The sequence below is a fragment of the Gymnoscopelus braueri genome (assembly GCF_963280865.1).
Source record: "Gymnoscopelus braueri genome assembly, chromosome: 2".
NCBI lineage: Eukaryota > Metazoa > Chordata > Actinopteri > Myctophiformes > Myctophidae > Gymnoscopelus > Gymnoscopelus braueri.
In genome coordinates, this window is record NC_137604.1 from 28,473,962 (window position 1) to 28,492,046 (window position 18,085).

Sequence of the window (18,085 nt, forward strand, 5' to 3'; positions counted from 1 at the left end):
CAAGCAGGCATATGCTGACTTCATCACAGGTCTCCTCAGGACTGCGTAATATTCAGGGTCCCAAGAGATGAGAAGTTTGTCTCAACAACATTTTCTCCAAAACTTCAGGAGCTGAAAGTTGCACAGGTATGTGGTTTCATTTTCTATCAGTTTGTAAAAATGATAACAAATATGTCATTGTTACTGTAACTTACATATTTTATTTGTAATTACATGATAGTTTGAATGCTTTGTGGAAGCGCTGAAATCACTTTCAAATCAATAAAAGCATGTTTGGTGGTTACATTTTGTGTTAAATTATTGATCTTATTATCAGGCATTAGTGATGCAACTAGTATCACATAAAGCCGCAGAGGTGGCACATCGGGCAGAAGAGGTGGTGGCACATCGGGCAGAAGAGGTGGTGGCACATCGGGCAGAAGAGGTGGAGGCACATCGGGCAGCAGAGGTGGTGGTGTCACTGCCAGCTGCAGCGGTCGTGGCACATCAGGCAGAAAAGGTGGTGGCACGGCTAACAGAAGAGATGGGGTGAACGGATGCCCAGCAGCAGAGCAGCACTGAAGTTTCAGAGACCTGGCGACAGTCAATCAACACATGGTGGTATAGTCAGAATGAGTACTTTGTACAAACCCAATTCCAAAAATGTTGGGATGTTGTGGAAAATCTGATAACAAAATGTTTTATTCTAATCCTTTTGACATGTTTTACCATATCAACTTTATCTTTGTAAATATATGCTAATTCTGAATGTGATGCCATCAACACCTTTCAAAAAAAGTTGGGACAGGGGCAGCAAAAGACCAGGAAAGTTGAGGAAAACACCTGGAATATTCCACAGGTTATTTGGAAACAAGTGATAGTATCATGACTGGGTGTAAAAGGAGTATCCTGAAAGGCTCAGTCACAAGCAAGAATGGGGTCAGGTTAACCACTTTCAACTGCATGCGCAAATTGTCCAAAAGTTTAAGAACAACGTTTCTCAACACAAAATTGCAAACAATTAAGGGATTTCACCATCTACAGTTCATAATATCAAAAGATTCAGAAAGATCTGGAGAAATCTCTGCACATAAGGCACAAGGCCAAAAACCAACATTGGATGGTCCTTTTCCTCTTTAGCTCGGGGGACACAACTTCCATAATTTCCAAAACCATTTTGAAATGTGAACTCATCAGACCACAGCACACTTTCCCACATTGCCTCAGTCCATCTCAGATGAGCTCAGGTCCAGAGAAGTCTGTGGCGTTTCTGGATGTTATTTATGTATGGCTTTCTCTATGTATGGTAGAGTCTTAACTTGGACTAGTAGATGCAGCAACTGACAAAGTGTTCCCGATAATTATCACATTTAATTTAATTAGCATTTTCCACAATGTCCCAACTTTTGGGGAATTAGGCTTGTAGATTAAATTCCAGGTGCATACTTCTGCTGAAGTTGGGAATTTTGCCTAGATACTAAATTGTCACAATTAGTATATACTTACATTAAGATTTAATCAGTGCCATCAGCTGCCAGACATGTTGACTAACGCCCCACAGACATGTACAATGCGGTCGATTAAAGCTTCTCCTCTCTCCTGTCTCTCATCTGTCAGTCTCTTCACCAGTCGCAGTGGAAGTGGGCCATCCAGTATGTGGTACCGATTCTTCAAGACACCGATCACTCTCTCTGCAAATAACCAAAAATAAAATGGGTTGGCACTAGAAACTGTAGTCTTCTATATATCGTTGCTGTCGGTTGGAAACCTGGTATGTCCAAAACCGTTTTTTTAATTATTATTTTAAAAACATTTTAAAATAGTGAACATAGCGATCTACATGCTCACAACGTGTCGCAGGATCGCAACTCCTTGTGAGCTTGCAGATTTGCTATTTTCACTTCTTTTGTGTGACACTCTTGTATGGTGAAGTAGCGCATTAATTAAAAAAAAACACAAAAAGTTGAAATATGGAGATACAAGGTTTCTGCCCGACAGCAACCATATAGATGAAAGGTTCTTGCACTTTTGTTATGATGTTATATTGCACATTTGTTATGTTGCACATATGTTGTGTTGACGTGACAACTATTGTGACTAATTGCCGTTTTAGCAGTTAGTTACTGTTACTATTGCTACAAAGTGTACTGGTCTATGCTGTAGCATCTGCACTTGTTTCCTCATTGCACTTATGTACCCTTTTCTCCCAGCCCTTATTGTGCTATCCTGTTGTGTATAGATGGGTTTCCCGTTAGTAAACATGAGAGGATGATGCGCGCGCAGTGGAGGGAAGAGCCTGTAGAGGGCGCTATTACCCGCAGCATCTCTGGCCAGTGTACATTGATAAAATAAATGGTCTTCACCGGGTTTAATGAAAGTAGATTAAATGATGCAGTTTGTAATATCTTCTTTACTCAATAAAAATTATTTGTCGGAAGTTGGATCTGTCTGTATATAATAGCAGCATTATGCCTATTATGCCTATAATAGCAGCATTATGCCTATCTAAATCCCGAAAATAACAATAGAGTGAATGGCACTTCCGGGTCGTTCTACCTCCCGCATGCGCAGATCGCACACTCTGCTCTGTGATGACGTCGCGCGGAAACCCATCTATACTGCTGTGGACACAGTTTGTTAATTTGTTTACAATAAAACTATTAGGTATTAACATCTAATGTCATTCATTAAAAAAATGTACAGTCATTTTTTCCTTGACAATAATGTACATGTAATGGAGAACTGACTGCTGACACGGTAATACTTACCAATAATAATAATAATGATGATGAATACTTACCAATGCGATTTCTGATGTTTGAAGTCAAACGAGAATGTGCCACATCTTCTGCTGAGGGTTGTTTTCGTCCCCTTGTGAAAGATTGAGTTATTAGTTCTGCACCAAGAACTGCAAATTCATCCTTCAAAGTGAAGCCTCTGTCTGCAAGAATCTTAAACAACAACACAACAGATGTTACTGTTACCGCACTGAATCAGAATCATCTTTATTGTGGCACAGGTTTACAGGTGTAAAACAGTGGGTGAAATTCGTTTCTGTGCAAGCTCCATCGTTGTTTTCCAGAAAGAAAGTAAAGGGGGGTGGGGGGGGCAGGCAGGGGAACAAAAAGAATCCAAAGAAACAAAAAGGTATCTACATATTTTCACATAGCATATCCATCCATGCAGTATGTACATGAGGTTTAGACATAAGGTGCATGAGCATAGCCAATATATACGGTTGATGATATAGGCATTAAGCATTAAGGTGCAATGTCTGTATCATGAACAGTATACTGAACATAATCACCAGTGTACACCATGGCATAGAACATAGAAAGTTACAATTATTACCTGATCTCCTGCATGGTGGTAGTTCTTAGACAGGAAGCCTGACTTCCTTACAATGTGAACATCTGATGCTCTCCCTCCCCAGCCTTTGGAGAGATAAGTGATCTGACCAGCAGGATGACATGCGATGAAATACTTGACTGTTGTCCAGTTTTTGTAATTGGAGTAAGTTGTTGCTCTGTGAGGAAAGATTTTTAAAACAAATTAGTAATACTGAGCATGGGTTAAAATAAAATAAATACAACTAGAGCAAATACAGTGTGTGGTTGTTATTTGTTTGTTTTTTTAAAATACTTTTTTAGTATTACTCAAAAAGTGAAGGAAAAAACAACAGTTTCAATGCTCTATAACTAACATGGATTGCTGTTAGAAGGAAAGAATATCTGACTTTGTTTTCAGCTTCTTTGAGTCTTCAATTCGAATCTCAAAGCAGTCAATGATGGAAGTCAGTCTAGGGTACTGCAGAAGAACTTGAGCTGGTATTGTTTCCCTGATACACTCTCTTTCAGGCCAGGCAATCAAAAACGCCAGTTTAGCGTACATTACATCCAGCCATTGGGAGAACATGTCAAGATAGGTAGTTTCTGCCAGGCCCAATACATGACACATCAAACTGTTTGACGGGTTCTGCCGCAGTTTCACCAAAGTAACAAAGAGCTGGTCCTCTGTTGGCAGCTTGAACTGTGCATGTGCCCTTGTCTTTAAGAATTGAACCAGGAATTGATGCAGGGACTCAAACAGTGTCCATGACAGGCCTGTCATGGTCTTACATGCAGTGTCATCATCCCTCACACAGTTTGCAGAGAATCTCAGCAGTTCCACCTGCCTGGCCAATTCATCCCTCTCTCTCCTTAGACTGCAGATTTCCTCATGAAGTTGTTTCTCCAAATTGTGTGCACCATCTTGAAGAGGGACTGGGGCTTCTGAATGGGCCAATTCTTCAGGTTGTGTTTGATGCTCTGGAGAAGGCACTGAGGTTGCTTGCTGGGCTGTGGGAGTGGGTGTGGCAGCTTTAGACTGATTCATAAATAATACTTGCTCACGTTTCCTCCTGCGGTTGAAGCGGTTCACCCTTTGAACTTTTGTTGCTGCAGATGGTTGTGATGTTCCTCTATTGGGGAACAGCGAGGGTGTGTAGTCTGGATGCGTTTTATCCTCATGTTTCAAACCTACGGAAAGACCGTTTTAAAACATGGTAATGAAAACGGAGCTTAATAAGCAATTGGTTTAGGGAGGGAAAAGCAACTTAGATGCAATCATTAGCATCTAAGTTGCTTGCGGCTATCTACACAGTAAAATCCTCAGTGTTAATGTAACCATTTATAACCAAATGTTCCCTTTGTGTTACATTTGTAAACTACCGATTATACAATGGAAGCCTAGCCAACTATCTATCGTAGGTGCATTTGATCGAGTCTGACTTTCGTATCTACGAAAATGCATAAAAATGTAAATAAAATACATCTACGATAGTAACGTTAACCTATCAATAATCAAGAGCATCAATAAGGTTATATTTGTCACTCATACAGGTACAAGATGGTTCTCAAACTTACCAGTTACAAAGTGGAGACTGCAGACGTAAACATGCATTGTACTAGGGTTCCACAGGCGGCCACAATGATCCTTTCGGCGGATGGCTTGCAGCCACTTTGTCCTTCTAATGGGTTCTATCTCTTTTCTTGGTAAAAGTATAAACTTTAGTTCCGGATTTTTCACCTTATTCGTTGTGCAGAACGTAACACAGCAGCTTTTCGGCATTGTTGCTCGTTGCGTTTGGTGTTTTCACCCCGTTAATACCAGATATGACGTATATGGGCGTTCCTTCCTCTCTATATCCGTGTGGGGTAATGAGACAAACACCATCTGCTGGACAGTTACAAGTGAAAATACACATCTCTACTCAACTAATCCTCTAAAGTTTTATTTTTTATTTGAAGTGTGGATGCCTCATTAGATGCATGTTGGCAAGTCTGTCAGCGTCTTGACTTCCAGATGCACTTGTAATGTCCATCAGCCAAAAACTACTGAATATGTTGATATAAGGGGGTACATTAGGTGTACATGATCTTATTTTCAATGATTTCCAAATGTTTAGCAACAGTTAAGCACTATGCACACCAAAGTCCTTGTAGTGGCACTGTGGTGCCGAAGAGCCAATCTTTTTAATGTGGACGTAGGGAAATAGAAACCACAAGCAACAGTTTACATCAGATGAAAATGACTTATGGGTTGGACCTTTGTCCTTTTTTCTGGTTCAGACGATCAATCAGCACATCTGATGAGTGACCACCTGCTCATGCCATCGCATAATTTTATTTTCTAAGAAACGTGTAAAGATATCCTGTAAAACGTATATAGACAGTACACCATCACCTTAGTGTAAAAAGTATTTGATCAAATACTGTAATCTACATCACCATTATTGGGCAATTTACTTTGCTCAATAATGGATTTATAAGCTTCAATTTAAACATCACTGTCAAACCCAGTGATTAGAAAATGATCTACAAAAATATCTACAACACATGTTTATGATTCACCATAAGAGATTGAGTAGCATGTTGAAATGTATATCTGGAATGAACGCATACGTTTGATAGTTGCATATCACTTAATATAAAAACTAATGATACTGTATACTTAATATTTGCAGACTGATTGGACACAACTTCAGTCAAAGCTTCTTTATTAAAGAAACAAGGCAAGGACATAATCTTTCATATTTTACCAATTTCCGACAGGAAAGTCAACCACATTTAGGCGACACCTTCACAATATTTCTTTTGAAAAGCCTTTTCAAAGAAGCCTAATATTTGCCACTGATATTTAATCTAGCGGTACATTTAACAAGAATGAAGGGGGGGGGGGGAAATTCCAATGCCAAACAAAATATTCATATAAAAATCAAACCTTGAAATTTGAAACATTGAGATACAACAGACAGAAAATTCTAAAACTATAATATGCAATTATTTTCCGGGACACTTCTTTTCCGCTCCCGTCATTCAGTATTGGGAATACTCCTTGGTCTCTAGTTTGGCAACAATTCGCTCCAGCTGTCTTTTAGCCTCACACTGCGGAAAGTTTCCCATTTCATAGTACTGTGGGGCAATCTTCACAAGCCTGTAACAAAAGGAATATAAATTAAAAACAATACCACTTTTTATTTCTTTTCATTTAACATTTCCAAAAACTTATATTAAAACTGTATGGAAGTCATGTACCAGCATAATGGGTAATACAAAGAATGAAATAAATGTTGCATACCATTCTGGTTTGATATCTGTGCAAGTGCGAATGTAATTCTTTGTAGTGAGGACAAACTCGTTGTAGAGCACCCACTCAGGCTTATGGTCCAGGACTGTAGAAGGATGTAGTTGGACAACTTGGTTGTCTTTGACTGTGAGGTAATGACCAGTGCGCTCCAAATGAGCCACCTGCAAAAAAGAAAACAAATAAAAGCTATACATTACATTTGTAATTAAAACTCAATTTACAGACTCATGATTAACCCTTGGGACCCAATAGTTGTTGGGAATGGCTGCTCGGCAACGACCAGACATTCTTAAAGAAAAAACAATCTATGATTTCACCAACTTAGAGTCGCACTGCAGAGCCGACTAATATTCCCATATATTGGTTTATCTCTGTATGTCAGTCCTTGTCCTTTTTATGCCCATATATGGAGTTCCCTGATGTCATCAGTATATGCCCATATATGGACATGACCCCTTTCTTCTCCATATATGGAGCCGACTGATTTGTTTGCGCCTAATGCCGGTGTGTTTCACCAAGTAGGTAGTAGGGCTGACCTTCGAATGTTTTCTTGGGAGTTGAATTTTCTGGAGAAATATTTGATTTTAACTTGTTGATGATCAGGGGGGATGGGGTTTGTTAATAAAAAGTCGGATCAATTAATGACTAGCGGAGCTCGAGCTGCTCACTTGGCCAGTGAGGCTGCTCTAAACTGTCAACATAGCAGCTGAAATGAAACATCTAAAATATCTACAAACTCACATCATGTTGCGCTGCAATGGTTGTGAGCTTGTAGATCAGCTATTTTTGGTGCGAGTCACGTTGCACAACTAATCATCGTTTAGCCCAAAGGCCAGGGGGACTAAGCAGTTTGCAAATGAGAGCTGTGACAGCGATGCGTCTCAAAATACATTTCATGAATTATTTTCACCCAATTTCGTCTTTATCTTTTAACAGCAGTCTATTGGCAGACAGAACACTCGATTTTTGCTAACGTATAGTGCAGTTGCATAATATAAGTACTAATAGTCAAAAAAGCTAAATCCTGCTTTTAAAAGGGCAGGTTTTGCTATTTTAGTTTAGTATTCTATTTCTCAAACAAAGGTTAGTTCTGAAAGGATGCACAACGCAGACATTTTACTGGTGCAGTAAACCCTAGCATCCCTATTCTGGGGTGAACATTCAGCCAAAATCTACAAGCTCAACGCGTCATGTCTGCAATTCACTGTGTGAAGTGGAGGGAATGCCAGGATTTCTGGTATAATTCATATTCACACACCCAATGCAGTCATTAAGCAGACTATTGTGAACTTTACTCTGATGCGTTTGAAGACATCATTTACCTGCATGAAGAAGCCAGTGCAAAGCGCCCGACGGATGTTGATGTAGTAATCTCTGCTGGTAAACTCTGTGCTCCGACGGGGCAGGTTAAAACGGTCCATGATCCTGGACAGCTGTTGCCGCACATTGTCAGCCGACATCAACGAACGGTAGTTGACAAAGTTGTCATAGCACCACTGGTTGGCCTCATGGTCTGGGGGAAAAAAATAGGATTAAAATCTATTGACTGATCGAATACTTTATTAACAGTTTGCAAATAATACAGTGGTTAGGCCTGTCACAATTATTACATAATCGTCTAATCACAATTATTTGAGATAGTCGCAATTATTTTTGCATAAGTCATAATCGTGAAAATTGAAAAATTTTCACACCTTTTCAAATATATAAAAAAAAGCAGAAATAGCTTACAACGCATACAGCTTGTAGATCAGCTATTTAAAAAAAATTGCATAATGTATACAATTATTTAATATGTCAATAAGTTCTTGCAATTTTTGATTACAACCTAAAAGGCTTCATGTGTTCCAATGTTCAATGCCAAACGCACAATTAAATTGCAAGTTAATCGCAAATTATTTGAGTGACAATTAATCGTCAACTTAAATGTGTAATCGTGACAGCCCTAACAGTGGTACGATTTTACAATGATGCTAAAAGGATAACACAAAAAGCCCTAGGGGCTCGTTTCCACTGTGGTCATGTGTATTCAATTAATCGAGACATTTATAGACATAATAATATATAGAAGACATCATCATTATTCGTGCACACTTAGTCAAATTAGTAAAAAAATAACCCTTCTCAGTTCAATATTAGCCCAATTTGTAAATGTTTTGCCCATGACATGCCCAACACAGGGATGCCATGTGGTTAAATCAACATTATTATGTTATAATCTCGCAATGCCAATAGACTTGTGAATGGATTAGATCTTCATCTTGCAGTTCTGTGGTTGTAAAAAGACGTTCCAAAGTTGCGTCCAGGAGTATTGGTGTGCTTACTTTGTTTGAAGGCATGGTAGACGTTAAGCAGAGTCAGGTGATCCCCATCGATATGGGCAAACCTCATCTTGGACTCGTCAGCTGCCTTCTTAGCCTCCGTAGGCCGGACAAAACACTGTGGGACTAGACAAGGTTGGTATGGGCCCCAACAAAGCCGCCCATAGGGATGAGTCAAGCATTCATAAACAGTGAAGTAAAGCCTATGATGCTAGGGCACGCGACAGATCGTTGGGACAGGGCAGGCCCACAAGGTCTATCAAAGGGGGTGGGGGGGTCTGCAGTCTTTCAAGGTCATTCCCAACAGTGTAGTATTTGCCTATTAGCTCGGAGAAGGGTGTTTCAATTAACCACATCTGCAAAACAAAAGTTTTCACACAACTAGAAATAGTTAGGGACAACAACATCAATACCTTAAGTTCTTTCTTTTTTCTTTTTTTTATGTAGGTCACATCTTAAAAAAAAAGAATATTGTGGAAAAGTTCATTTTCTTCTTCAATATAATTTGAAATTTTTCATACAAACTAGATTCATTGCGCATAAAGTGAAATATTTCAAACCTTTTGTTTTAATATTGATGATTGTAGCGTTAAGCTCGCGAAAATCTGAAATTCATATCTCAAAATATTAGATGACATAAAACCACAGCAAGTCCAGGGTCATATGCGTGCATAAATAAAAATACTTTTCAGATGGTCAATGATAACCTTTTTTTTTGTGGTAAGTGAGATAAGGATTTTCATGAACTGTATGCTATAATCATCAAGATTAAAACAAAAAAACATTTGAAATATTTCACTTTATGCGCGATGAATCTTAAGAATATATGAAAGTTTCACTTTTGAATTATATTTAAAAAAAATGAACTTTTCCACAATATTCATAATTTTTTAGATGGATCTGTATATTAAATTAAAACACAAAAAAAACAGCAAGCCGACAAACATAATTATAGGCTAGCTATAATCAAGGACCCTAGATGGATTGCTCCCTCAAAGTGTAATAGATTAAAAAGAACTTGTCCAACAGCCGACATTTTCATTCTTTCCAAAAGCAGTTTCCACATTTCTCCAACCACCCACTGAAGCGAAAACTGACAAGTTTCTCACCCTTTATCAAAGGTGGCTGATATCCATCTGACAAAATTGACGCCCTACATCCATCCAACCCCCACTTTATACCTCAAAGACTCCTAGGAGCATTACTTGGGTGTTGACATCTCTGACAAGCGAGTGAACGACTAGGTCTTGTGCACTCTTCATTGTATGTGCCAGGCATGGCCTAATGCAGTGCAAGTTGCTTCACAAAGCCCACTTCAGCAATGCTAAATTGACCAAAATATATGATGTGTTTTAGACATGCCTAGGCTTTTCTTTTTTTATATATTTTTTTAAAATATGGACGAAAGGTTAAAACTGAACAGGCCCTCAACACAAATATAGGCCCTGACAACTTTGTTCGGTCTCCCCAACACAAAATGTGTCACCCTTTATAACTCTGTTGGCCAGACACTCCATCGTGCCCCCACCCCCTCAACACATGACAGGTAGATATAGGAAGTTTTACAATGATGACTGACTTTAAACTCAAAGATTTTGAAAAAATATATATATATATATTAAGCCCAAGGCATTCATAAAAACAAAACAATCAATGAGAATAAAAAAAACTCATGGATAAAGTAAAGTGGTGCCTGCCCTACCCATTTTTTGGGGGCGGATTTAAGACTGAAAGACTCAAGGGAAAAACATATTCAGTTGAATAAGCACTTTGCATAAACCATAGGCAATGTTTTTATAGATAAAAAAAAAAAAAAACTCTCAAATTGATAGTTGTCATACAAATAAAGATTTCCTATCAGAATTTTCCTTGAACTCAGGATGCACTTCATTCCATACAACTGAGGAACTGTCCAGATCACTAAACACTAATCTGAAGTTGTAATACTTTCAACTGCATGTCTCTAGGAAAACAGTATTATTTGCTATTTTGGCCAAAATTGTGGGTCAACTGTTATACAGCAGAGCCAGGCATCCAGATCATGCAAAACTGCCAATCCTCAAATCTTTTCAGGATTTCAATGTCTGCGGCTCAAAAGACTAGAGCAGGCAAGGTGGAAGTCAGCCCAATCCTGGGCATTACCTGACAGCATGGCAGTAATGGAAAGGATCTCATTTGAGCAGTTAAACTCGCAGCTGGCAATGACCATCTTTGCCAACTGGGGGTCTAAGGGAAACTCTGCCATCATGGAGCCCAGCTCTGTTAGGTCACCGTCATCGTTGAGGGCTGCCAGGTAATTCAACAACTCAAGGGCCCGCATCAGTGTCTCAGGAGCTAGGAGATTGGTGAGAGAAGGAGACGGTTGAAAGGAACATGCCTAGCCAGGAGTATGGGCTTATAGCCAATGCAACAGCCTTTTTATATCATAATGGAAAATCATTCCTCACCTGGTGGGTCCATGAAGTCAAAGTGCACAAGGTCATCAATACCTAGCTTCTTCAACTGCAACACAACAGATCCCAAGTTGGACCGTAGAATCTCAGGGTAGGTGTTATCCTGTAGAGGATAAGAGGCAAGGTTTGTTAAATGTATCCGAATCCGATATGTCTGAAAATTTTACCACAAACATTTACCAAAGATGAACAAAACCACTTATGCATTATAATATCCATGCCAAGAACAAATCAATCAAAATACACATTTTTTTCTTTCTTTTTTCACCGAAGTCTAAACTTTACAGGGTGAAAAGTTTATGTATTTCACACTCTGGTAACTTACCTGCATCTCTGTTTTATAGGCCTTTTCTGTGTAGAGACGGAAACACTTTCCTGGACGTGTTCTGCCGGCTCGACCTGCCCTCTGCTGAGCAGAGGCTTTACTGATGGCTGTGACAAGCAAAGACTCCACTCTAATGCGAGGATTGTACACCTGTGTAACACAAATAATATCTCAAATTTATATAGCGCTTTTCTAAGTACCCAAAAGCGCTTTACATGGGGGGAGGGGAAAACAAAATCTTTATTAGGAAAATAAACATTAAAAAGGCTTAGACTATGTAGTAAAATGGAAAGGGATATCTAGGTAAGACTTGCTGATTTAAGATGTCCTATAAAAAATATAAATACATCAACGGCAGTATCAAAAAGCACAGCCGGTCACTTCACATTCATTTCACAAAACCATATCTGCATACAAATCTGTTTCACAGAACTGTACAGGTAAATAGAGGCAATAAAGGTTAAAGGGTGTGACAGTCAAATATAATTAATTGCAAACCTGCCTACCTTTTGCTTTGCAAATCCAGGATCAATGACAAACACGACTCCATCAATTGTCAGGGAAGTCTCAGCTATGTTTGTTGACACCACAACCTTGAGAAGAAGAGGTAATGGGTTGTTAGCTGCTTCTTTTTTTTTTTGCCAATGTACAGCCGATGTACAAGCTCACAACGTGTCGCGACGTGAGCTTGTAGATTGGCAATTTTTGGCTAATGTTTCCCCCAGAATATGGATGGCCGGGTTCAAGTGGTTAGTCAATATTGCAAGCAGTAAGACCAGTTAAGTTCATTTACCTTTCTTCCTATTGCACCGCTAGGTTTCCTTGGAGGAGGAGGCTCAAAGATCCTTTGTTGCTGCTGTGGTGGCAGTGTGGAGTACAGTGGAATGATTTTGATGTCTCCCACATCAGGTCCAAGGTCATCCACCTCACGCTTGATCCGTTTGCAGGCCTCATCAATTTCCTTCAACAACAAAAGTTGGGTTCAGAGTCAGACAGTTCAGCTGTTGAGGAAGGTCTCTGGACTCACTGCATAAGCATACGCCATGTAGTCTAATTTATCATCATACAGCGGTGTCGCTTATGAAAATATTTTCTGCAAGCGACAGTCATGTGTGAAGCATTAATTGGACTTCAGAATCTTAAGGGCTTGATATACGCATGGTTTCACGCACCTACATTATTTGTGAGCTTGTAAATTTGCTATTTTTGGAAATAATGTTGATTGTCTATTTTTGGAAATAAATATAAAAATAAATTTCAAATTGCTTTTCAAATGTTATTTTCAAATTGCTACATCGGCTATTTTTGGTAGACGGACAAGTATAAATAAAGCATTACCTCTTGACCAGTGAGGAACAGAAGACAGTCACCTTCCTCTTCCTCACACATGTGGATCTGAATGACAGTGCGAATAGCTGCTTCAAGGTAATCCCGCTCTGGCTCAGGTGTGTAGAAAATCTCTACAGGGTGTGTACGCCCAGGGATTGTCAGCAGGGGACAGTTGTCAAAGTACACCTGGAATTTGCCAGCATCTAGTGTGGCACTCATGACTATTACCTAAACATAAAGAAAATACATTATTTGTTTCTCTTCTTCTTCTCAACCACTGAAACCCTATATACTTCATTGCATGTCAAATAGCAAAAATAGCTGCTAGCTTGCGACGATTTGTGAACTTGCAGAAGTGATATTTTTGCCAAATGTTTGACTATTTTCACTGTCTATATACTGTATAGTCCAATGAGGAAATTGTGTGCATATCTTGTACATGAATGTAGGCCAGGTTCTGGATAACAAGGCAGGAATCAAAGAGAATTTAAAATATGGGTTAAAGCTCCCAAACAAATGTATTGTGCAACGTTTCGACCATGTCAGTCAATGACGTTGCACTTTAAATACATTTGTTTGGGAGCAGATATTTTAAGTTCTCTTACATACCGTGTATGGTCAAAAAAAATTGCTGACAATATACAGTATATACGTTCATTAACATAATCCGACTCAAGACCTGGCAGAGATAATAAATTGTTCAAATTCTGCAGCCCTGATTATAAAAAAATGCAAGCAACAAAAAGGTGTGTAACTATTAGTGAATATGTCTATCGGGAGAGATAAACACCTTCAGATCTGATCTCTGTCGGACCACCTCCTTGAGGACTCCCATCAGGATGTCTGTGGCAAGAGTTCGCTCGTGAGCCTCGTCCAGAATGATCACACCATATCTCTCCAGCAACGGGTCATTCATGGCCTCCCTCAGCAACATACCATCTGTCATGTACCTGCAAGAGGAAAAGATGAAACTTCATCAAATCACAAGTTACATCTCAATCAGGAAAATGTTTGACACACAACTGAAGGCAAAAGTCACTTACTTCAATATAGTCTTGGCCGAGCTGCAGTCCTCAAATCGAATTGAGTAACCAACTTCTTGTCCAAGCATTACGTCCATCTCATCTGCCACCCTCTGAGCCACGCTCATGGCGGCCACTCTTCTAGGCTGCGTACAGGCTACAGTTCGCTTAGGACCAGGTAACCCTTTCAACAAGTCCACACACCACTGAGGAATCTGAATAGAACACACAGGTGGTTATGACTCATTTTGGATGCTGCCGTGCTTTTCAGGCGTATGTGGTCCAGTTTTAGCCTTGCATTAAAACTGCATGTTTATTGTGCATCATACCTGTGTTGTTTTTCCAGAGCCTGTCTCTCCAACCAACACAAAGCTCTGTCGACGTGTGATGATGTCGTTGAAACTTTCCTTGTACTCCCACACAGGCAGTTGTAACCTCTTCTTCAGGATCTCATAGTAGCGTGGGGTGTGTGGCAGGTTGGTGAAAGGGTTGATCTGCTGGTTCACTGCCATCTGTTTGAGAGGTGCCATGACTAGCCCCACTGGCACACTGTTGGCTGATGAAACACCGGAAGGCTTTATGTCCCGGTCTCTGTCTCGGTCCCGGTCTTTGTCCCTGGAGCGATCCTCACGGTCTCTGTCACGGTCCCTTTCTCTCCTGTCAAAGACAAGGTGGACCAATTCAATTTCGATGAATTGAATACACAAGACCCCAATGGAAACAAGCCATAGTGCTTTCTTGGGTTATCCTTATAGCATCATTTTGTATGAAACTGTACCTCTGTGCTTTTTTGCAAACTGTTAAGTATTCAATCAATGGTCAATGAACATCAACAATAGCCATGATCTATGTGTTGTTTTTTTGCCATGATCTATGTAATGTCGTCTTGTGATGCTGTTCTACGCAATGTTTACAAATGCACAAAGAGGAAATAAAATAACAATGACTGTAGATAGAAGCTTTACACTGGTCTCGACTACAAGTTAATTCTTCATGGGTTTAAAGAATATAGAAATTAGCCCGCAATAATCGTAACTAAGCTACAGTATGCAAGACTGAGAATAATCTGCAGCTCATCAAATCCTCTGCTAACACTTCCCTAAAAAAGCCAATGTTAGCAAACGTGAATGAACTGGCACCTAGCTTAACATCTTAGTCTAAGCTATAGACCGCCGAAGTCTGACGTCATTTACACATCCTTTGTTTGTCTACCTGGTTTGCAGTTTTCCACCCCCGTTCTGAATCCCATAGACGTATTTAATATCGCGTCAAATAAGAACTGTGTTCCAAAAATAAACAAATGACCCCGGCGTGTTGACTCTTATGGATATGAAGCATCAACTGACGGTGAGAAAACGCTAATGTTACTTCCGCCGAATTAGTTACATTTTCGCCAGAAACAGACTGTATCAAATATAAGTGACTGACTATCATAAACGATAAAGAACCTCCTCCCTGACAATAACGCCGACACGCGGTGTTTATTTTTGGACCACAATTCTTATATGAGACGATTCTAAGATGACCCAATGTTATTCTCCATAGAGAAATTACTTCCGCAAACCTGGGGATGAACGAGTCACGTCAGGACTTCGGTGCTCTATAGTTATGTGTTTATGTTTGTAACTAACCATCAAAATATATCCAAGAGTAACTATCTAATCATCATGATTTGTGTGCATGGGGATCTCATCTTAAACAAGCTCAGTGCTTATGAGCATTCCAGTTTAGTAGACCTTGTATTGTGAATTTGTACTTCCATGTACTGATGTTCTCATGTCTTACTAAATAAAGTACATCAATCAATCAACCAGTCGATGATCATAACACCAGAGGCAGCTCCACAAATCATGTTCAACCCAGATTTGGCTCAACTAAGGGAATGAACTCGTTCTCATGGTATTCATCAAAAATGTGGAATGCCCTACCAAAAGGAGTAAAGGAGTGTAAAACCCTACTCACTTTCAAAACTGCCCTACAGATACACCTTCAGGAGGCTGCAATTCGAAAATGGCCCCTGTCTAAGTCTTAACCTACCCCCCCCCCACCCTTTTTCATTTTCTTCTTTTGTATATATATTTTTTTCTCTCTTCATACCAGTAACCTGAAAGCTGATTGTATGACATTCTGTATAGTAGTGTGTATATCTGTCTGTCTCCTATATGTCATCATGATTTGAGTGCATGGGTTTCTCATCTTAAAAAAGCTACGTGCTTAATGAGTCTTCCAGTTTAGTAGACCTTGTATTGTGAATTTGTACTTCCATGTAGGCTACTGTGATTCTCATGTCTTACTAAATAAAAGTACATCAATCAAACCAGCTAATGCCAATAGCATTTAGCTAACTCACATCACACGTGTGTGTACTGCATAGACTGTAAGGTATCCAGTCGCAGAACCTAACGTTAGCGGCACAGCTGAGCTGTTGATACTCCGTTAGCTCTATGGGACATTATTAGCATAGCTAGCTAACGTTAAGCTAGCTAATAACATAAATAAACCTAAACTTGGAAGAGCGTTATCAACGTTAGCAAGCCAGTTACAGTATCCAGGGATAAGTACACATGTTAGGTGAGGTTTACATGTATGAAATACATCCTGAAATAATTAAAGATAATGTCGGCTTATGGTGGCGTTCTGTACAGTTAGCTAGCATCAGCTAGCCATCACAGCTAACTGGCACATTATGTATAAACAGAGCAGCACTTGACGTACCCACTCTTCTTGGTGGAGGAGTAATCATCACCCAGATCTAGACGGTGTCGTTTAGACATGATATCTGGGGTTAAGAGGGTAGACTTTTACACTATCTAATAATTTAATTGTTTGTTGCCGGGGCTGGATTCATTCAGCCACTGGGATAGATAGCTGTTAACCTTTGGGTGCTGCGAGCCAGTGTTGCCAGACTTTGCGAGAGAAATAGGGAACCAGGTCACGGTAGCCTGACCCACCAACCACGTCTCTGGGTGCAGCCACACATGATGGGATTCCCGTCGTAACACGGGCGGAAGTCCCATACACACCCATGTTATCGCGACCGTTCTTCCGGTTTTAAACTTAACATGGGTGTGTATGGGACTTCCGCCCGTCTATCCCATCCCATCCCATCATGTGTGGCTGCACCCTATGAAAACAAGCCCAAAAGAAGCGACTAGGCCGCCACATAGCCGATCTACAAGCTTTTACGATCCGACGCGTTGTGAGGTTGTAGAACTGCTATTTTCAAAAAATTAGGGGGGAAAGTCTTGATTAGGAATATTTTTGAAACCTTTTTAAGAACACACATCTTGGGGGTGACTCACTGGCACAAAATATTTTCAGATGGGGGTCCGCGGACAAATACATAATTTGGGGGTCATTGACATTAAAATGTGTGAGAACCACTGGTTCTCAACATTAGGAAACAAGCCCCAAAATACACTTTAGAAACAAGCCCCAAAAAAACGCAACAAGCAACTTAACAGAAAAACAAGCCCAAAGTCGTTTATAATAAGCAGACCTGGCAACACTAGTGCTGCTACCACAGCAGGAACGTCCTAATATCAACTACTTCCTACAAATCGAGGGAGAGTCATGGGAGAATGTGCAGAACGACACCATCTACTGGTTTTTAGTCAGGGAATATTATCAGAATAATGTCATATCTGGGAATAAATTCCTTACCAAGACATTTCTTCACCAATGTGTTTGTAAAGGTGTCTAGTGACACATCTCACAAAGACTGAAATGCAGTTTCCCTAGGGGATTTTTTGACAGCTGCTGAAAGTTGGGGTACCCACCATAACCTTATGCGGGGGGGAAAAAAATTGCGAATTGCGAATTTTTTTTTATGATTCTGAATCCATTGGAAGCATTTTTTTTGCACCAAAACCACTCCTTGGGCTAAAAATGGCCCAATCTCAATGGGCTTTTTACACAAAAAAATTACCTGGAAAAGGTTGGCTTTGGCCGTTTTTAGCCCAAGGAGTGGTTTTGGTGCAAAAAAAAATCAGTCTTTATGAGATGTGTTACTAGACACTTTTACAAACA

At 39.9% G+C, this 18,085-nt stretch overlaps 2 protein-coding genes across 2 annotated transcripts; both read right to left on the reverse strand.

Moving 5' to 3' along the window:
• Positions 1 to 174: 174 nt before the first annotated feature.
• On the reverse strand, positions 175 to 5,105 carry LOC308077391 (uncharacterized protein). The gene is made up of 6 exons (XM_080418067.1): positions 4,884 to 5,105; positions 3,716 to 4,496; positions 3,331 to 3,505; positions 2,780 to 2,930; positions 1,486 to 1,670; positions 175 to 573 (listed from the first exon to the last, which is right to left on the reverse strand). Exons 1-5 carry the CDS (start codon positions 5,086 to 5,088, stop codon positions 1,507 to 1,509), a joined length of 1,476 nt encoding a protein of 491 aa, XP_080274193.1. The 5' UTR covers positions 5,089 to 5,105; the 3' UTR covers positions 175 to 573; positions 1,486 to 1,506.
• Positions 5,106 to 5,999: 894 nt separating this feature from the next.
• Positions 6,000 to 16,939, reverse strand: LOC308077346 (ATP-dependent RNA helicase DHX15). The gene is made up of 14 exons (XM_080417997.1): positions 16,772 to 16,939; positions 14,386 to 14,713; positions 14,078 to 14,271; positions 13,825 to 13,984; positions 13,044 to 13,262; positions 12,499 to 12,666; positions 12,212 to 12,298; positions 11,706 to 11,855; positions 11,375 to 11,483; positions 11,070 to 11,261; positions 8,931 to 9,053; positions 7,929 to 8,119; positions 6,598 to 6,767; positions 6,000 to 6,453 (listed from the first exon to the last, which is right to left on the reverse strand). Exons 1-14 carry the CDS (start codon positions 16,828 to 16,830, stop codon positions 6,336 to 6,338), a joined length of 2,268 nt encoding a protein of 755 aa, XP_080274123.1. The 5' UTR covers positions 16,831 to 16,939; the 3' UTR covers positions 6,000 to 6,335.
• Between the last annotated feature and the right edge of the window lie 1,146 nt (positions 16,940 to 18,085).

Excerpts from the sequence above, each read along its gene's own strand:
- LOC308077346 (XM_080417997.1), bottom strand. The coding sequence starts at position 16,830 with ATGTCTAAACGACACCGTCTAGATCTGGGTGATGATTACTCCTCCACC. Across the intron at positions 11,262-11,374 it reads TGACTTCATGGACCCACCAG|CTCCTGAGACACTGATGCGG; the intron begins GTGAGGAATGAT and ends CCAATCTCCTAG. Across the intron at positions 9,054-11,069 it reads CATTACTGCCATGCTGTCAG|TCCCACAGTGTTTTGTCCGG; the intron begins GTAATGCCCAGG and ends AACCTTGTCTAG.
- LOC308077391 (XM_080418067.1), bottom strand. The coding sequence starts at position 5,088 with ATGCCGAAAAGCTGCTGTGTTACGTTCTGCACAACGAATAAGGTGAAA. Across the intron at positions 4,497-4,883 it reads CAGTCTCCACTTTGTAACTG|GTTTGAAACATGAGGATAAA; the intron begins GTAAGTTTGAGA and ends GTCTTTCCGTAG. Across the intron at positions 2,931-3,330 it reads ACCACCATGCAGGAGATCAG|ATTCTTGCAGACAGAGGCTT; the intron begins GTAATAATTGTA and ends TTGTTGTTTAAG.